Source organism: Achroia grisella, unplaced genomic scaffold (genome assembly GCF_030625045.1).
Source record: "Achroia grisella isolate CSIRO2021 unplaced genomic scaffold, CSIRO_AGI_Agris_v1 utg1023, whole genome shotgun sequence".
In the NCBI taxonomy this organism is placed as follows: domain Eukaryota; kingdom Metazoa; phylum Arthropoda; class Insecta; order Lepidoptera; family Pyralidae; genus Achroia; species Achroia grisella.
The window spans coordinates 414,778-438,018 of NW_026712560.1; the positions used below are offsets into that span (position 1 = coordinate 414,778).

General features: G+C 30.1%; 1 protein-coding gene across 2 annotated transcripts in view; it reads left to right on the top strand.

Annotated features, from left to right (window-relative positions):
* LOC131854826 (lachesin) overlaps window positions 1–23,241 on the top strand; it is a 65,063-nt gene that overhangs the window by 9,801 nt on the left and 32,021 nt on the right. For both annotated transcript variants that reach the window (XM_059206367.1, XM_059188808.1), the window contains exon 2: window positions 2,746–2,932. In XM_059206367.1, the coding sequence (XP_059062350.1) occupies window positions 2,851–2,932 (82 nt within the window). In that variant the 5' untranslated portion in view covers window positions 2,746–2,850. The remainder of the gene's footprint in view (window positions 1–2,745; window positions 2,933–23,241) is intronic.

Genomic DNA, 23,241 nt, shown 5'->3' on the forward strand with positions numbered 1-23,241 from the left:
ACTATTTTCACTGCTTGTAAATTGAAATAATTCGCCATGGTACACTGCATAAGCTTACAACCTGATTATATGTCTATAACTATGAGAAAATGTTTTTTTTCTTCAATGGAACTATTTATATTAGTTTTCACAATATATTTAAATTAAATTAAAACATTTCCTATATAAAATTATATGCTAATAATTTTTAAACTTATACCGATGCTGCCATATAGAATAAATAAAATAGTCAAAGCGAAAATGTATGCATTCCTATAGGAATTCCTAATTTTAAAAAAATACTTTATTTAGTTTTTTCTATTTATATTGACAACAGATATAAATATACATTTATAAATGTATTTAAATATTTATATCTGTTGTCTAGTACCCAAACAAAAGCTTTGCTTAGTCTGGGACTAGATGACTCTAGTGCATTGTCCAGAGTTTTTATTATTATTACACTCTGTATTAAATAAACGCTATATGTGTTTAAATTAAATATATAATGTTATACATTTATATGCATAAATGTATAAATATGCAAGTTGCGAACATGAAAACTATTTTCATTTCCCGCCACAAGAAAATGTTAAACAAAATGTGCTATAACTTTAATTTTAAAGGTTAGCTAAGTGTTGGTAAGCGCGATAGTGTCGTTCAGACTCGGCAGGGAAAGGAAACACATAAAGCAGTGCAAGCATTAATTACGAGTTCCGCAGGCGATCGTGTTGTTATCGCAACTCGGCGCGACTGCACCTTATAAATAGTATAATGTATCATTGCAAAATGATGGTTAATAATGATGCTGATTTAAATTATGACATCACGACTAAAACCACAGATGGGATAGTTAGAGCCATTACCAACTATCAACGATGTAATGAATGCAACATTTGATATGCCTAGATTTCCCATTCGTTAGTTAGTTATACTATTATTAATAAGAAAAGAAAGAAACAGAAGAAGGAAAGAGAAGGAAATGAAATTACGATATTATATTAAAAATACAATAGATGTTAATTAATTAATAAAATATGCATACATATATAAATATATAGGGACAGACTGCAACAGCGACTTTGTTTTATACTATGTAATAATGATGATGATGTAATCACAGATCAGAACAGTCATAATATCGAATTAAATAAATATTGTTTCTTCAACTCTAATATCAATATATTTATTGTTTACTTACACTAAACAAACTCGGAAGCTTATAAACGAAGAGTCAAAAGCTTGTCGTATTCCGTTATTTACACACATTTTTTTCCTAGAATCCAGCCTGTGTTCAACGTAAATGAATAGTGTAACACGTTCATATTAACTTACAAAGTGTTTCTTTTCACGTAATATTCTATACTCGCCTGAAAAGAGCAAACAACATTACGTACTCATACATTGTACGTGGACTCACAAAACAAACCACATAAAATTGGGAAAGCCACAGAACGCAACAGAGCTTATAAAAAATATACCATTAGTATAACGCGAGACGTAATGCACATTATATTTCATAACAGAACGAGAGGCCGAAAGACACCACTGTATCCATTTGTGATATCATGTTGTTTGGTATTCATGATAACAAATCTAACTGGAAAGGACACTCTCCGTGATTAAATTAAGAATAAGATGGTTTTGGCTACTGAAAAGAAAACATTATGATATTCTATTATTGTAGTGTATTATATTGTAGTCTGTATTTGTAAGAATCTGTATTTTGTTACTAAATGCTACAAAATTGTTTCCGTGTTAAAATAATATTGTCACTGGATCCCATATTAAATTAATAAATAACACTGAAAGACAAAAATCTTACTAAAATAAACAATATTTGCCGTAAATATGAGTAGGTTGTCTACATTGCACATAATTTATTTGTGATCCAAAAATTTATTTCATTATTTTTTATATGGGAATAAAATTATTTTTGCTGTCAATTCCACGACTTTATTAGGAATCTACAGACTTAGTCGCTGTATCCGTGTTTATTCGCCACAAGCGAATCTTTGATATCAAATTCTTTAAGAACAGACCGCACGTAGCCGCCCCCACATTCACTCATATTTTAGATAACGTTCGACTGTTTCTCTGCTCCTCCACAAACGGAATGTGAATAAAAATACGAATATTTTTACCATTTCGGTGAGTCGTGCAAAGATACTGTAATTTATTGTGGTTACTGCGAGTTCTATTCCTTTGTATTAAAAAGTGATCTTGAAATTATTATATACATATATGTAAAATAACCTAATAAGGTTACATTATTTTATGAATTACACTATTAATGTGCAATTTTATAATATTAATTAGGAAATAATTATAAGCAGTAGGATATTATTAGTAGGATATCCTAAAGAAATGACGATTACTACCGATGGTAGTTCTCGTCACACAGAGATATGATCTAATAAAATAAAATTTATATTTTAATTTCGATTGTATGAATATTCACCTATTAAACTTTTTTTATATACATACATATATAGTACAAAAACAAAATAACGGAATGTATGAATATAATAGGTATTTAGGTGACGCCTGTGATACTCCTTATATATTATAAAATAATATGAAGTAGAAGTAGGTATCGTATTACCTTCTGTAAAAAGTACTTTCAAGATAGAAGTTGCCATTTTATATAAATATATATATATATATATATATATTTGCCTAAAACTTATTATCTGGCATACCTACAAAAAATTAAACGTATAAATGATACAAATAGTATTTGAGGATTTATATTTTCTTTCATAGATATAGCAGAATCCGTCATCTACAAACAAAATGAGAAGATCAAGGCGGATATCAAGACTAAAAGGTAGCAGTAGATGGCAGCACAGGACCACGTGCTGAGACAAGATGGCGGTGGGCGCGAACATGCGAGGTGGCGGACCCTTATCGCGTCTTCTTGTCCTAGCTGTTTTACATGTCAATTTTATTGGTAAGTGGCTTTATTTTTTATTTAATAGTTGATTACAACTATTTATTAATAATTGACAACTTACTTATTTTTAAATACATCAAAATGTAATGAAGAATGTTCATAATAAACTTATTTAAATGAATATTTTGTAAAAAGGCAAGTTATATGTTTTAAATTCAATATACTAAAACAAAACTTAATTTACACCATGTAAGCTACTCATTGTTCTATTAGGTTCTATTCATTGTTCGTACGTAATATAATGTTATCATAAATATCAAATATTTCACGTAATGTATAAAAAAATAGTACTATAATTGAGAAAGTTTTCGACATCGGTCAAAAACAGGATGTAAACAAAACTCAGTCAATATAGCTCAACTTTTAGTCAGATATCTACTGTACAATAAGTCCAACAAGACATTTGCAAATGGATTTTTTGTAGTCACATTTTGAAGCAATTCATTCGACGATGATAAAAATATAAAAGCGGGGTAGAGTAACGTGGATAACCCTTTCAGAACTCAAAGCGTGGCTCGGAATCCTCATTGAAAAACGGCCCACGGGTCAAAATGTCAGAACGCTCCGTGAAACACGCGTGTCTCCGTTGGAAAGGTTATGGATGGATTGGCTAAATCTCTAGGGCACCTATCCGAATTTATATGTATACGTAAATATCGCGATTACTCATTTTGTGCTGACTCCATTCTGAGATATTTATTAGTATATTTTGTACAATGTGCAAAAATAAATATTTAAGTAACATCACAATAAAACATATATAAAACTATTCTTTGTGTTGTGATTCTTTATTTTGTTCTTTGCCATATGATTTCAGTTTTGTTATATAAATCAGATACATTTAAATATATGTCTATACTAACATAATTGCAATTAATTAACGAAGAACAATTGTAGTTATTTGAGAAATAATTAAACTATATACTTTATTCCATATATACATATATGTCAAAAATAACAAAATTATGATGATGTTTGTCTGCTAAGTCGGACTGCATCCGGGCGAAACTAGGGCAACCACTAATATATTTAATTTTTCTTATAAAAAATATATATTTTCATATTACTAAGCTGAATTACATTAATTACGTTATTGTACATTAGAAAATCTTTTATTTTTTCATTTCCAAATTATTAAAAGATCATATCTTTTGATAGCCCGATTAGTAGTGGACTTTGGTGTATCAGGAACTTACATCCGAAAGCATACATTCACTGCACGAACGATAAAAGATTTGACATGACCAGCCTTTTTTCCGACATGTAATTTTATATATCCATCAACACAAACTAATTTTAGTAAACATTATTATTACGAGTACTATTGTACTTATATTCTATATTTATCTTCACATAGAGTCAAGTCAAAGATCAACCTGATTTTGTCAGTTATGTCGCTGTAACGTATGGACAAAGTTATAGACAGCATGATGTATGTAGTATGTATTTATAAAATGTTCACCTTAACATGTTATGAGACCATATAATGCACATCTTTTGTCATTTTGCCTAATTTCACAAGTCGACAACCTTAGCTGCTATACACAGATGAGTAACCACTCTGGTCGCAGAAATCGAAATCTTATTTATATATGTATATTTTCTATTTTATTTACAGGTAGTTATTTTGTAGTAAATATGAAAATATGCAAAGTTATTTGGATTCGTTGTGTTTATTAGCAGTTTGTTACTTAAACAAAATGATTGGTCACTCAAAACATTTATTACATCTACTTATATAAATTGAAGATATCCTACACAAAAACATAAGACACTGTAGATATATCTATAAAATAAAAAATGGTAATTAAATTAGACGCAAAAAGAAAGATGTACAACAGGTGAGCTGTTCATAGTAGTGAACATTTGAGCAATAGTCAATTTTCTCTATTTCGTCGGGCAATTCATTCATTCCAATGTTTAGAGTCTGTCTCTCAGATTAATTGAATTTTTTACCTCTATACATTTAAAATTAGTCGCATATTTTTATTTAGGTTTTTATTCAATTTTTGGAATTACTATAATATTATTTAATAATTTTAATTAGCTATTGATTAAATGTAATAAGTAATAAAATAAATTTGATCAGACATTTTTTTTAGTTTTTACCATAGTTTTTTTCCACTATATTTATGGTATAAAATGACTAAGAATATGTAGCATTTAGTAAAATAATATTATTATGTGTTGCAGTATTTATGTATATTATGTAGTAATATAATATTAAAGGATAAATGAAAAATTCATATTTACTCATTTTTAAATGTTCTTATGACGTATTGAAAGATGTTCACACAATAATGGAGAATTGCAAAATTCACGATACTAGCTCAGCACGCGTAGTATCTAGCAACAACGCGCACGGAATTAAATTAATCTCGTTGTAAAATTTTCACTTGCCACCTTATCTCCCGTCGTATTGTCGTTTTATTGTGCCTACCCTGGAACCATTAGCGAAAATGTCACAGCGACGGCATTGTAATCGCGCCCGCGGCTCGCCCGCACAATGACGACCGTTCGACCCCGCCCGGCACCCGTGTACACCTACCTTTACGGTACGATACAAATTTCAGTTTCTATAACAAATGAGGATGCGCACTCCTATTATTTAGGGAATAGGTGTATTAAACCTTTGTATGAATTCGTGTTTGTACTCCATGCTGTGGATCCGGATAATTTCATATGAAATGTTTCATAAAAAGAATTTATTTTCGACGTTAGTCGAATTTCATTAAAAAAATGTACTGCTAATAATTTAATTGCACTATAAGTCAGATTATTTATTTACAATATATAAATTAAATTATTAAATTGCTATTATAAAAAAACAGGCAATGAAAATTTACAAGATGTTATAATTGTCCTCATTTATTATATTTTCATATATTACAAAATACATTAAATTTTCCGACTAAAACGAATGTAAGAGATACGATTTTTTTATTGGGCAGAGAGGATGATAATTACAATCAAAATACAAAGCAACAAACAAAGCAGTACATGATACTAGTTTACAATAAAAGCCCATCCGAAAATGTATGTATGAGTAAACACTTTTACGACGGTGTCGCCCAAATTTGCACGAAATTCTTCGCAGCAAATCTCTCGTGTCCATAGGCTGATTCTCCTCACGTTGCGAGCGAGTGGCCGACAAAGGAAAGAGGGCTTGCATACCTTATTACCACCTTTTTGCGAAATCCCTACTTACGCGAAACACGACACACACTTGTAGGCAACTTGGAATGACAAATACGTGCTGACGCAAAATGATGAAGTGGGTTTAAGACGATATTATGGACAGGTCTTATTCTGTGAGACTTCAAAGAACTAGTACAGATCTTTTTTTATATACTAAAAGTATTCTATATCTTTAGTCGTAATAGTCATAAGTATGTGTTCGTGTCACACGTAAGCACAAGGTGGACGAAAGCAACGGAAACAACGACAAATGGCTTTCCTTGTACATATTACATACTTTACGTATTTTCTTAATTAATAAATATGGTATATTTAATTAATATTATTGTCTAATTTATATATAACTAGCTACTCGCTCCGGCTTCGCCCGGGTGTACATATATTATATGTATTAAACTTCCTCTAGAATCACTCTATCTATTAAAAAACCGCTTCAAAATCTGTTGCGTAGATTTAAAGATTTAAGAATACATAGGGATAGACTTTGACAGCGACTTTGTTTTATACTATGTAATGATTGTTTATGAATAATATTGTTGTTAATTTGACAATCAATAATATTCATTATTATTATATCGATTTATAAAGAAACATAATAAGTATCGTGTACAGTGCATAAAACAAAAATCTTCGAAGTTTATATAATCTTACAAATAAATAGAAATTGATATATGGTATTTATAGTAAGGAAAAAATAATATAACGTTCTATGTAAATATTTTTATAGAACATTATATTATTTTTTCCATAAATAACAACTAATGAACCAAAGGGCTATTTAAACGAGAGTTCTTGAATATTTTTCTATATTAGAATGTCACCATGGCTTTCCTTACAATTAATCAGCGAGTCAATGAGCCGTTTTGTTTGGACATAGAGTATGAGTAATCCTTCCCTTGTGACTTGCCGACAGACACAAATAATTACCAAAAACCCTTAGAATTTCAGTTTACAAATTGTATAGGTACTGCCATTTCGGCGGGTATTTATTTATGGTGAAAATTTGATTTTTAAAATTTATATAAATATATAGTACGTAACAAAAGCTTATCAGTGTAGCTTTTGTAAAGTACTATATATTTATACGCAATCAGAGACTATGTAGTAGTATATGTGAGGTAGAAATAATTATACTTTATCCTTAGTAATTTAATTTGTATGTATATCGTCAGTCTGTCAGTCAAATAACAAACCAGTAAAAATAAATACATTGACAGAAAAATTATAATGGTTTTTTTTATTTATAAATAATATTATAATTTTTCTAACAGAAATATAGCAACATATAAAAGTTATTTTATACACTATACGATACATAAAAAATGTGTCATTGTAATTACATTTCTATTACTTCCAGATCTTAATTGAAAACACAACATGTACTTTATATATAATACTATATTTGATAAGTGATATCTGGTTTGAAAATTCGTTAATTAAAAAGTATTTTCTCATTAAATTCATACCAATCCAATTTTCCAAGGAAGTAAATAAACCACAGATTGCAAGTATCATTATTCTAAGTAATCCCTTCTTAGAACGCAAAATGAAACGGGCATTTATAATGTTTTCTGTTAATTAATTATACGTTATTATCTTTTATTCTTAGAAACAGACCTATTCGGCTATCCTAATGTAGCATCCTAATTTGTAAATCGTTGCACGTCAGTTCAGCTCCTCATTTCAGTAGTTTTCCGAACTAGTTTATATTTTGTATTAAGATTATAATTTGGATTACTTGTACAAAAAGTTAAATAAAAACAATATTTTCAAATTCCAATAGATTCGGACTCCTTTTTTTTTTAAGATTACGTTAACATAAAATAGGTTATTATAATTATTTAAGTAGTATAGTGCTAGTAATATATATATGTACATATATTATCAAATATAATATATAAAAATAAATATCCAAAAAATTTTAAAAAATATTAGCGCTGGACTACTTATCACTTAGGGGTATAAAAAATAAATAGTAACCGATTCTCACACCAACTGAATATGCATATCAAATTTCATAAAAATCATTCAAGCCGTTTCGGAGGAGTATGGTTACTACTCAACTAAATATTATGATACGAGAATTTTATATATAAGAAAATATATGCATAGATAGAACACTGAGAAAGTTGATAACACGGCTAACAAATATATAAAAACTTTTTTAACAGTATTTTTTCAAATTACAGTTACGGTTTGAGATATTTATTTTCTTATAAGATTTAACAAATCACTTACAAAAGAATTTACAAACTAACTAAATTATATTTAGTATTATTATATACTACCTATTAAGCAACATTACCTGGAATCACTGTATACGTGTAGGTGTAACTATAATATAGTATTTAATTTATTGTATGCATAGAACAGCTAATTAATTAGTAGATATCTAAGTAGCTAGATATATTAATTGTCGTTATATTGCAAAAGAATGTTAAGCCATCGTCAGTTCAAAGAACTCATAAAAAATAAAGCATTACGGAAATTGTGAGGAACAAAAATCCGTGTAGCAAAGCTTGTATTTACTGCTGTTATCCTATTTGCATACAATTCTGTATATTGCTGTCTCAACCATACACCATAACCGTATTGCTCTCCGACTTGTTTATAGAATATTTGCTCATAAACATGCAGATTCGGATGGGACGCGTTTTTATGTAAAATTGGGGAAAGGGAAGCTATTTTATTTATTACCCTCTTGACTTGGTGGCGCGTCAGTGCTGTCGGAGTGAGAGATTGCCTTCAGTACATATTAAAGTCAAGCAAATCACACACTTATGTATACGAACAATAAAATGTTAATTTCAAATTAAATCACCAATTGAATCTTTTTTATTTGTTTCATTTTTACATTTTATTGTTTTTGCATCTATACAAAAAATGAGCCACTATAATATTAAGTTGCCTGAAATAAATAAATAAATAAGTAAAGTAATACATAATTACTTAACTTAACAAGGTTCCTGTGAAAGGAAAATTGAAACTAATGTCGGAAAAATGTAAAAATCATACTTATCCGATAGAATATGATATAATAGAGTAGAACGGTATATAGAGGTCACAGTACTAATCTAAGTTTTACAACCTCTTGTCAAGTATTTAATTAAAAATAGATATTTCTCTTATAAAAAAGCAATATCGACGGCCTACATTATTTGTAAATATTGACAGTGAAATAGGTTTATATAAGTTGAATCGTAGCAAACAAACCTTCAGATTTTGGGTATTGAATAAATAAAACAAATAAATAGTCGTGAATCCTATTTTCAAGTTCGTGATTCATCTCCGAAACAAAGGATAAAAGTGAAGGGTCCCCTAAATATACCATTTTTATAAGGTTGTGTTTTAGCAGTGATGTTCCTTCTCTACTGATAATAAATCTTGTTTTGTAATTTACGGTTCACGAATAAAAAAAAGATCCTGTAAAATTCAACGAATGGTAAAAATAAAAAATATGTTAAGATCTCATGGGAACACAAAAGTAGGGATAATTTATTTCTACTAAATTAGGCTTTTTTTTTTAATATAATACTGATCCTTGGTGATTATATCACCAGTAAAATATATAAGGATAATTAAAATTGTTAACAAATACGCTGTTTACTGTTATTGTAGAGTACATTACATCAATTCAATATTATAACAATGTAATTAATTTATTAAAATGTAACACGACGTTGTCATTGTTCTAACACTCAACAATTAAGTTAGTAGTAATTCATTAAGAAATTGAAGTAATTTTAATATCGTAAAATTTTATTTGCTTATTTTACTATTATTAAGAGTCATAATGGCTTATACTTACACCATGTCCACGAAATATTTCCCTTCAAAACAACGTACAAGCAAAGAAAATATTCGAGTTTCTTTGCGTACTTTATCCACTAAGAAATGTAAAAGCTTTTAAAAATTTCAAGCGTGGTAACTTCTTTCATCACAACTTGCCGAGCTAAGCCTAGAAGTTATACAAATAATCTGGAAAATAGTTGCCTCACTTTACTGCCTTGTAGTATGTATTTTACGTCAGTTTGTTGCATTTAATGCCTTATTTCCTCGCTCATTTTGTCTGAAGTATATTTAAAATTGCGTCCCTTTACCACTTGTATAGCGTAGTCCCTACGCTTTCATTGTTTTGTTGCGCTTATCTTAAATCTGAACCAAGCTTTATATGAACTGAATTTGTAGTTTATTTTATGAAAGGCATTCTTATAATTTCAAATCATATTACAAAATCTTTCCTAATAATAAACTAAATTCATGACTAATTTCTATGTATCGTACATTATGTGGCTGGCTTTCTATACATTATTGATTTGCCTTATAACTCATGTAGTTTTTTGTTGAGACCTAAGTATTTTTTGTAGAACTAAATAGACAGATATGATTATGATATGAGATAGATTACACGGTATACCTAAATATTACAAAGTCGAAATCTGTCTCCTTGATAGTAGAGTTAATCTATCGTGAATAAAGCTTGGGAGACTTCAGTTTCGTACATAGTAGTATCTAAACTCGTACCCCTAGTGACACGTTACGGATGAGGCTCGAGTAATTAAAAACGTGACCGTCGTCACTTGTCGTCCAAATACCCATAAGGGTTTTATCTACTTCACAGCACCCACTCCAAGCTTTGTTTATTTACTAGACATAAAGTTTTATGTTTTGTCTTTAATTTTGAGAGTTTATGTGCATAATATTTTTATTGGGCCTATCACTTTTACAGTGTTGTTAAAGATTTAGTGATCTAAAATTGCTGTATAAGGGCGATCGAGGTCGTGTGTCATCTTCTACATAGTAGATATATTCACTGGTATGTATTATTATGTAGATTGGTCTTGCTTTAGAACTATAAAAATTAAGATGTTAATTATTTAAACAATAATTAACCATAGGATGATTGTATATCAATCGTTTTTGAAATTGTTTGTAATTATACTATATTTGTGGCGTCTTTTCTTGTTATGAATGATTTTTTAATCTTACAAATGTAAAAATATTGTTATTATCATTAAATCTGATAGTTGTATATAATATATGGACTGGTGTTTATTATTATATGCATTTATCATTTATAAAATAGGTTACAAGAAAGTACATTACCTATGGTAAGTTTACGGATACACAGATGTGATGCGAAACACAACCTCGCACGAGCTTTTATTAAAGCTTTGTCTAAGTTGCCTCAGCTATTTTACGCATCAAACTTTCCGTTCACGAAATTTATTCATGACGTGATCCCTCGTAAATACATTTGGGAGTTTATTGTCGTAATGAATTTGATATGGCTTATGAAAACGGGCTTATCTTTCAACCATTTGTTGTTTCGATAGTTGCTTTTTAAACAGAGACTCGTTGAGTTTCATTGTTAGTTTGTACCTTAATGAAATTGTGTGTAAAGGCCATACGTGGGAGGAATATATTTCAGTTGCATTATTTACTAGATTATTATTTAGTTGAATTCTAGGTTTTTGGTTATTTCTTGTAATAGAAAACAAATTGACAGTCCATTTGAAGGTGCTATCATTGCCTGTTGCAATTGTTTTGTACTAATCTTCTCTCTCTGTCTTCAAGCCAGAATACCCAGGCAAGTATTAGCTTAATTTCTTTTTTGGATTAATTCTAATGCTGTTGGCTGCAGCCGGCCTTTACAGCTTCACTGGACGATAGGGGGCGAGTGCAGATGGCACTCCAAACCAGCGGACTTATGGAGCGACTGAATGCTAACTCCCGCCTGATGAATACGATTTTAGTTTGAGGACACCTCTAGAAGTTCGAACCTTAGCTCAGGCCGTCGTAATATCGATCTCCGTTTTAATTGGATTACAATAATTTTAATAAATATATTATTAGCTTAATATATTTATTCAAAATTATTATGAAAAATTCACTTCTGTATCACTATTTTCTAATTCATGTGGTGCCACCACTGAGGACTAACGTTTTAACCTTCAACAACGAAACACATCTAGTACTGGGAACACTTTCACTTGTTACAAATGCTGAATACATCTTTCAACAAAATGTAAGTGTTCCCTGTGGTGACTTTAAAACATCTATGTATTTTGTGATTTAATTAAGCGGGACATTTATCTATGTTATCTACATAGATAAGTGGTAGGGTTCCGCTTATAATTTAAACAATATTTTAATTTAAAATAAACAAATGGATACATATCAATACGTTAAATATCTCACATTAAATTTCGAAACATTTCTTGACAGAAGACATGTATCGAAATTTTACAGCGAAATAATAACGTAAAAATATAATAGAATGTATTTCTAATATAAAATATGTGTATGCATATTTTACTAATATGATTGTTTGACTTCCCTCTCCCTAAGTTATATTACAATAGTAATAAAATAAACCATATATACTCGTAAGTAAAAAAATGATGTACAATGGACTAGTTACAATTTACTGTGAATCATACTGCATCTAAATATTGGAATACTGGAATACTACATATATATTAAAATCCTTTGCGATTTCTAGCTAATGCAGAATACCATTTCTCGTTGACTATTCTACTTAGGTGCCTTCATTCGAAATTGATACAATAAATTGGAAACTAACCCACTGCGATGGCGTGTGTCCCCGACATGCAGATCTCAGCCTTTCTTCCTTCCATGTGGCCGCATTCCGTGATCAAATTGAAAATTCCAAAGGGTTATCTATAAAGTGCGGTTATATACGTATAGTGTATCAACAACGAATTAAATATGTCTCCAAATTGTTTAGAAAAAACAGCTAATTATATGAATACTGAGTAGCATGTAGTCGAAATTATAATAAGAACAAAATGAACACACATTTATTAAAGTACTAAATATTTTTATATCATAACATCTTTATTGTCTCGCGATCGTCGATAGTATTGTTCAATAATCAATAAAAAAATTATATCTATTATAAGATAAAGTAGGTATTACATTCATTAAGCTACAGAACAATCTTTTTGGTATATTCTTAAGTATTACAAATTATTAGATTAATTTAAGATGATTTTTCTAATTAAGTTAAAGTTACTTAGTATCTAATCAATTAATTAAAGCAAAGTATATATTTCTCCCTTTTAAGCCTACTTTGGGAATGAGTTTCAAATTAATGAATACAAGTTTAAAGGTTCATGTTCAAGAGTAGATACTTTCAATAACAATTAAAATACTTAGGTAGGTACATCCACTTCTTTCTAAACATTTTTTCCTAGCCTCAATAAATGTATTAGTAACTATAACGTATTATTTACTACAAACGATTACGCTAGTTTATAAAAGACTTATTTTGGTAGAATAACTCTTAAATTATAATAAATTGTTATCTGAACGTTCTAAAATAAACCAAACACATCCAGAGCATTTTCGAATAACGATTATTCATCAAACCCCTGAAATTTATATCCATCAACATAATATGATCAGATAAATAATAATATTGAATCCAGATACTTTATTGTCAGCATAATCCTAACATAACTTAGTACTGGAACGAATTTTTAATATAATATATTGATAATATGGAATAATTCTAGATGGTTCACAAATTTATTATAATCCAACGTAAGTTATAATACTAAATTGGAACACAATATGACATGATACTTTATTGTTAAATATTATTCTTTTTTTATTAAATTTCCAAATTAATTCCATATATGTATATATATATATATATCTTATAATGAAGTGTATCAATGGAACCTATACTTTTTCTTAACGAAACTTTCAGTCTTTTGTTCAAGTAACACGGTAGGAAAAAGAAAGTAAGAATGGAGAAAAGGCTGTCACTTATGAGACAAAGTAAAATCGATAACTACTAGCAAATTAAATTTAATCTACAGAACTATTACTAGCTCTAGCCCTATTATTATCGTATTAGGCATTTTCAGCACCTTACAGAAACAAATATTTATTGTCTTTAAAAAATTTTTGCTCCTAAGTAATTAAAATATTTCTTTCCAATCAATATTATCACTATACTATTCCAATCTCTATCATATGCACTGACAAATTAATTTCAATATAGTCTATAATATATGTAGATTAAAATAGCTTTGATTCTTTGAGCGCGCCTGATACTATTTCGTCGTTTTTTCAATTTCCATCATAATTCAGCAAAAATCACGCAATAAATTTATGATAAATAAAAGCGTTTAAAAAGTTTTAATATGTGGAAAGAAATTTATTCGCGAAGAACATGTCCTATCAAAATATCTCGGGCCACACGTTATGTCGGCACATTCTTCTCCTAAATTGAAATTCTCGAACGCTCTCCCTTCGCAGCGGGATGGGGTCAGGAGCCAAAAGACAAATACTTTGAATGTTCGATTAATGTGATTAAAATGACATATTTATCTTCATATAGAAATAGCATATGTACTGTCAATATAATAAATTACATTAGCCTTCGTTCTTTATATAAAGAAAGCAAAATTAATTGAAGTATATAATATTTTATTCATTATTTAGGTTACTTACCGGATGTAGACTGTGAATGAAGTGGTTTTCGTTAGAACATCAGTCTCATATATTACAGGTTCCAAGCAACTTTTTTGTTACGGATATCGCAAGAGTCTAGTGATGTATATTAACGATGGTTACCACTTACCATCAGCTCGGCCATCAGGTTCTTTACCATTTTAATTACATACGAGTGTTGCTTGTGAGGACTGGTCTACCATAATCACTACGACTGATTAATCTTATTGTGCATTTAATATTTTGACTCCTATATGTGTTAGTTGGTATTTTGTATTCAGAGTATACAACTTAAAAATTTAAAGCTACAATAGTTATTTAAAAGAGCAACACGCAAGTATCTTGTGATAAGAAGAAGCTTTCCGAATGAGCGGTATATTAACAAAACAACTATGACTATTCAAAAATGTTTACATTAAGTTTATTTGAATAAAGAATTTTCTATTCTACACACATAATAAGTATTAAATATATATACCGAAGAGCCAGGCAACCGATGTGACTATTTCATCATCTCAGTGTACGCGGAATCTGTTATTATAAAACAATATATGTGCAAATATTATTCAATTAAACTATTATAAAACAAGGTAGCCTCCTCCATCTTGATTTGGTATATCTAGTAATCTTAATCAATTGTAATATCACAGCATTCTGTGCGCAGGAGCAAGCAGTGTTTTAAGGTGAAAATGAGTATGATAAATTCGATGTTAGCTTGAACTTTGTTCTAATATTAATATCTTATTTGTCTGTCACATCTACGCCAGTCCTCATTATCCGCCTCGACTATTAGTTTCCCGTCATATGAGAGAACAGACGACAACCTTCTACTAACATCGGCGATACTAGTAGAAGGTCGTCGTCTGTTCTCTCCTATTCTCTTCCTCAAAATATAGGGAAAAAGTACATAATCTTAGAAAACTTTAATGTGCTTTTTATAAGTAGATATATATTTAATAGAAGACACTGCATTGAAAATACAAGCAGTCATAGTTAGGAATAGAAATGTTATTTTCGTCTAGTCCATTTGTACAATACATGGAATTACCAATCTGTAGTATCAGAAAACGTATGCAGTGATATTTAGTATCATCTCAAATAAATGCATTCACATAACTATTTTATAGTTCAGCATTCACATGAGAAAATATAAATGTATTCAGTGGTAAAATCGATATCGCTATCAAAATGCACCCGCGCGCCGTTCAAAGGCGCGTCCGCCCGGCCACCTCAAAGGATTCTAAGAAACAAGCCGTACGTTCCCACTCAGATCAATGTACGAGAGTGTAGGATCTCGTGTTTCGTACGAGCACTTGGTGAAACACATCCTTTCTTATCCTTTTGTACTTTTATCTTGGACCGTGACATCCGCAATGAATGCTTAGCCGTACGTGAAAATGGCTCTGATTTTTCTGTGAGACTGGTAAGCTTCGCAGTTAATTGACTGTTAGTCAATTGCAAATCAAAATTTTAACCGTAACTTGCCACTAATTGAAATACATCGTGAATTTCTGTATAAAAAGTATAATAAAGATATTTTACATAATGAGTAAATTGTTTATAAAAAAATTTATCCTAATCTGATGCTAGATTTTTATGTAAGTTTCATTTCAAAGCCGTCAAAACAGCACTTCATTTACTCCTCGGAAGCGGGGCAATTTGTGCTCGTTTTATACCACTTTACTTACACTTTATTCACAAGCATGCCCATGGGCCTCCTAGCTCTAGATGCACTGCTTCATACTGAACTTATATTTCGAAATAAAAAGTCGGATATGTAATATTTAGATTATTATTACGATAGATTTTATTATTACTAGTTCCTTTTATATTGTTAGTCAGTTACTTATGTAGTGCTACTTATACTTGAAATAATATTACAATTACTTATAAATATTCTTTTAAGTTTTATTTATATATATAAAATTTATTTAAATTTACTATTTGTAAACTTCATTGGTGCTATGATTATAGGCAATATCAGATATTTAGTAACAAAATTAATCGAAAATGTTATGTAAATTATATTTAGGATTACGTTTTTATTGAAAAACAGAATCCTAAAATTTAGTTGTAATACAGCCAGTAGCACATTGCATAGTCAAATTAAAAATCTCTAGTTACATAACTAAATACAACTAATAATATTTACAGCTCTAGTGAACTCGTAAATAAGTCAATGCCCATCAAAACTTCAGAATTGAATCCCTATTCCAACATATTTCATCCTGTTCTGCTGTTTTAAATAAAAATTAAAGCAGAAATCTAACGGAAAGTAATAAATAATATTATAGTTTCCGCAAACAATTCCAAACTCGCTTGAATAAGTTAAAAATTGAGATGCGGAGATAATAAATTTTGTATTTTCTCGTCTTGTTTGTTAAAATATATTCGTATATTTTTTTGCATATTGTGATTGTGAGCATTTTAGTAAATTTTGTTGTTCATCATTTTAAAGACTTGTAAATAATAACTATAATAGTCTGATGGTAATGACAGATGAATACTTTCTACCTACTTCTGCTTTTAGAAACGTATTAAAATGTAACAAAAATACGAGTATAGCATTTAGGTCGATAGAGAAAATTCTTGTATAACGAGATGAAGCAATTATTTAGCTTAGTCATGCATTGTATTTCCGCTCATTAGATATATATTTATTTAATTTACAACGGCTGGGGGCAGGCGATAAGCTGTGGGGCGTGCGCGCCTCTCCGCCAACTGAATAACAATGCAGAGCCGCTAAAATGCCACTCTTGTATTGCATCATTATTCATACGAAAGAAAGCTACATTTATATACTTTGTTATACTACAGCAGCATTTTAACACTTCGTGATTTTCGTGCGTTACTTTGCCATGACACGACGGTGATGCGTAATGGTATTACATTGAATATCCTTGGAAATTGCTGCTCATTAACCTTAAATAAACTAAAGAAGTATTCTAAGGTACTTTAAATAAGTGAAATCTTTATATATAGTGTTTTTTTATATAGCGAGCAACATTTTAAATATTTTATATCGTAAACTCGGAATTTCTCGGAAACTACTATAGCGGAACTAGCGCAAGTTTATTGTTATTTCAGTGTTTTTTATTAAAGAAGGTATAACAGCAGAACTAACAAAAGAATGGGTATGAAATAAGTAATAATTCGAAGTTTTCCAGGCTGCTGGTGAATGCTGAATCATAACTATAAACTTCACAGTAATCATAAAATAAATACATCGTTTATAATTAGTACTGTTTCTTTATGATATCTCATAATATAATGTAAATTCCTCACAGATATTATGTATACAATGACATACAGGTAATAGGGAGGGGTGACAACGCAATGTTTCGGTTTTATTTCTCTAACTTCAGTTTGTGAACATTGATTCAATAATTTCAAAAATATTCGCAAACTATAACCTCAGCTGAGGTTATTAAAGACTTTTTTAGTGAATTTATAATTTAACGATGACGGAGTTATTCAAACTCACCATCTTTGGGATTAAATAGATTGGTAAAATATATTAATTTATTTTTTTATTTAAATAAATAAACCCTCCCGACTGTTATACTAATGGGATAGGCATTATTAAGTATCAACGTAGTGGTGAATGCAACACATGATATGACATTTCGCTTTGTAAAAAATGCATCACAGAGCATGCCTACTTCCGTCTTTTGTATTAGTTTAGTGGTTATTCGTGTATCCTTTGCAAGAGAATCAGTCACAATTGTAAATTGACATAATTAATTATTTATATCAGCCAAATTTCGGCCTAGGTCATTAGGTCGAGACTTACTGTCTCAATCTACGACGCACACGCAACTATTTGAAAAAACTGTTTAATTATTTAGTACACCAAAAAAATATTTATAAATTAACATTAGTTTTATAAGGGAGCTTAAATCTCCGACTAAATAAAGGGGACAAAAGATTCAAGACAATGGTGTGTACAAGCATGATATCTCGTAATTTTCCCTGACTGGAAAAACAAAGACGCGGCCAGTAATCACGCACCGTGGCAAATACAATTAACTCAAATTAGAAGGGCTTTGTTAATAAACAGAAGTAATTGTATATTATTTGCGACTGCTACGATTTGTTTAATACTTTTTATTAATCCTTTTAATTAACAAACATGAATACAAATTCTAATATTAAATTTGTGTATATACATAACATCACTGAAATATACAAGTGCTATAGTTACTGTAAAGCTTGTAGTAGCATAAACCTCGGTATTTACAAGAAGTTGTATTATTAGTAGGTAGACGGTTTATATGCAGATGTAATTTAGAAATAGACTTGCAAGAGCTTTGGTATTTGTAGTTTATAGAGAATATTAAAAATACTGAAATGGAGTTAAAATTAAAAATTATATGCCTTTTTATTTGTATGACTTTATTAATAAAATAACCACATTCGTTATTGTATTAATAAAGTCATACATAAATGACGAGGCAGGAAAATTCATTGTAATATTATTAATTCAATAAACTACATCAGTGCCCTATCAAATAAAGTATACTATTAATATCTAACAACAACACTCAAAATAAGAAAGGACTTTCCTATAGCGTATGATCCAAATAAAATCGAATAAGGCTGTGTAAACTCTTGTAGAACATTTCATATAAGTTGACCCACGTCACTGTGAAGCGCAAAGTGCTCGATAACCGACGAAACCGCGGTCTATGGCTTTTTGATAGCATCACTTTGCCCAACTTGCCATCTGGCGGTCATTAGGTGCGGGATATTGAAAAAGTGAGCCGACAGACCGATCGCCATACGTATGTGTAGTTAAATGTACAGCCTTCGTGCCATCGGCTATAAAAATGATGCATTCGTTAATAAAATAAGTATGTATTAATATAATTCTTGAAACTATTAAATTGAATATTAAAATCAAGGAAGTTAGAAAATGTTGTGCGAATACTTGTAAATTTGATCTATTTTCTTCATTGTTAACGTTCACTCATCATTCATCAAATGCATTATACGAATATTATAACTATGTTAGTTAGGTACTATTTATGAAACAATAAACAAACTATTATTTAAGTAATTAAAAAATACATATATATATTGTTTTAATACCATGTATGTTACATAACTTAAATTTAATGTCTTAAATTACCAACACACTTCACGATAACTACTGTTCATGGGCTGACAGGATTTATGATCCTATATTTCACTAGGACGGTATGTGGTGGTAATTGCTGTAAATAAATATAGGCAAGACACTTTATTAGTAATTCACTTACGTACACAACCACTATAAACATAATAAAATGCATAAATAACAACCTATTATAGTATCACTGTTCAGCATGAGTCTTTCTTCACAAGAATACATTATATTACCTCTTATTGTCACCACAAACACAATAATTGCCCGCAAGTACCTACCTCTGTCATACCTCTTATAAGGTTTTAGTTCTGAAATGTTTATTTTTAATGTTCGTCCAAAAATATAACTGCGTTGACTACCTCCACCACTCATGTAGTATAAATTAATTAAATTTTATCCCAATACCGGTTGATTCATGTTGGCGACCCAAAGGTTCGCGCGACCCGCTCTTAGTTATGTAGGAAAATAACACTGTCAGCATTTTTATTTAACTGCCACATTCTAATTATTATATGTGTTTTTATTTTTCCTCTTTCTGATGTTTAACTATCTATGAGATATGAAGCCTATATACAGACTTATAACGTTCGGTATATAAACATCTGAGACTAGTAAAACCACACAAAACTGAATTTCTGATCTGGTTCTGACATCATGGTAAAATGCGAAAGCAAACGCGTGAATTCGAACTGAACACTTCAGTAAAGATGTAAAACGGTCGAGTTTTAGTGAGTAAGAAACTCGCTTGCTTTTTCCAAACCCACTTCCGCCTATGTGAATATCAGAAAATAAATTGGAACAGTTAGTATAGGTACCTATCGGTCCGTTAATGTAAATTTACCTACTGTAAAGTCTATTTCGATATTGGACTATCAGTATTTTATTACATTGAATGCAGTAAAATATTATCCATCTATGTAGATTTGATATAGCGCCAATATATAAGATATACCTACAATCAGAAATTCTGTCAATACTATTGAAATACAACTCGTTTAGTTATCATAAATACCGTACAAAAATTACACAGCAACTTTATGAAAGCCCCATTAAGGACCCTTACGTAGAACAGCCCTCTGTTAATACAATAATCGGCGGAAAATTGGTTTGATATCCGCAAACATGTATTTAACACGAATCACGTACAGCAAACTCGCTGTGCCCCCAGAAATTCACGGGCCGATCTTGAGCCAGCGATCGTAACAATATAAATAAACCTGTTAATATCAACCTTTTCTCGGCGAATATTGGTTATTGAATAATATAAGCTTACGTTGTTAATTAACATGCCACAATAAATAAAAGTTATGATTATTTATTACAATTATTTTACCAAAGAGATACTTTATGTAAAATTTTATTGACGTACGTATTGTACGTCTAATCTAAATCGATAGCCAATTTTTTACCAAAACTATTTTCCGGTATGTGGTATATGTGGTCGTAAAATTTCAGGGTATGGAGTTAAACTGTCTCAGAATACAAAATACATTATCAGGCCTTATATGTCACACTGAATTTCGCGATGTTTCTGGTAAAGATGCTGTTTAATCGCATATAAATAAATAAATAAAACAAATATATATCATTGTAGTAGTTTGTATGTAATACTTTACTATATATCATTAATAATATGCATATTCTGACTGAAATTCTATGAATAGAATAGAATAGAATAGAATAGAAAATCATTTATTATATATCACTTTTGAATAATAATTTTTTTTTTTAATCTGCTCATTATGCTGTTCATCACAAGAAGAACAAGCAAGAAACTTGTGTGTTGCTCTTTTAAATAATTTATTCTTACTTACAATTTAAGTTTAAGTGTGTGAATACAAACCACCGATTACTAAATATCAAAAAGAAAAAAATATTAAATAACAATTAATAAGAGGAGTCATAGTGATTAGAGCAGACCAGTCCCTACAAGCAGCACCCGTTCACGAGTATGACGGATGAGCCAGCCATCAAATATAGCAATACAAGTCTGGACATTTTAGTGAGCATGACTACTCAAAACACCAGACCACGTCATAACTACTCACAATTGCCATCTGATGTTTATAGTATTCACATTTCACATAAGAATATGCGGCAATTAATACAAAACCCGCTACGCTTTCATATTTATAATTGAATCAAGAAATGAGATAAACAAATTATAATATTTAATAAACTAATTATTTACTTGATATGTTGTCTTCTATGAATTCGTCTATCCTGTAATAGGCTTTCTTACATAAAAATTGTTTAATATAAGATTTGAATTGCCTCTCTGTCAGATTTAGTGCAGATTCTGGCAGTTTATTATAAAATCTTACAATTACCATAGAATGAATTACTGACTTTGTGCAGGCGGCATTTAGGTAAAATTAGCTTATTTTTATTGCGTAAGCTTCTATTTGTACAGTCTTTAAGTTTTCTAAAACTGTCTAAATTCTTCCGTGTATACATGATATTCTCATAAATGTATTGTGAAGTAACGGTGAGGATATTTGAATCTTTAAAACACTGACGTAATGACTCTCTTGAACCCATACCATAAATAGAACGTATGGCTCTCTTTTGTAAAATAAATATAATATTTATATCGGCTGCTTTACCCCATAGTAGTATACCATATGACATAATGCTATGGAAATAACTAAAGTATACAAGTTTAGCCGTCGCCACGTCTGTTAATTGCCTAATTCTTCTAATTGCATATGCAGTATGATATAAAATATATTTAAATAACGACTAGTTAGCCCAAAATAGCTACGCACTCTTACTTTAAATAGTCTGTAAATTGTTTGTACTATAAAGGTACTATAAGTGTAGAAATATAATATACTATATTATTTATGTTTGCAAAAATAGCAATCAACGTGGTCTCAACTCTGTCGGAAACAATTAATAATTCTACTCTACCATATACTAAATTAATAAAATATAAAACGACTCATTGTAGATAGCCAGCGTAAACAAGGTCTAAGTATAGAATTTTTGTTCTTTTTCTACCTGGCTCTAATTGTTATTCAGTTTTATCCAGAGCTCGACTGTTTCTTTTATTTATCTAGAGCAGGTAATTCGTTTACCCGTGAGAATAGCTTCAACACGTGCCTCGTCCAGATGAATTGACTGTAATGGACTTTGTGCCGGCGCGTGGTCAATGCTTCCGTATGTTTACTTTAAGAAAATAGTTATTTTTAGGCAAAAACGTGATAAATTGATATTACAATTTCGTACATTAATGCTTATTGCACGGAATGTTAAATTTTATCTAACTAATAGCACTAATTGCATTTAAAACATGTTTAAAGTTGTCTCGAAAGAGCGGCATGAACTTGTCAGCTGCCGTATTCGATTTTGTTGTCCAAAGTTGATGTATTCAGAGGAGCGAATCTGTTCACATTTCAAAACTAAGCAGACGGCCGACCTCAGCAATTAAGTCACTCGAAATATTTAATGAACAGTGCTAGTTCCGTCGCGGAAATGACACTTAATCGGC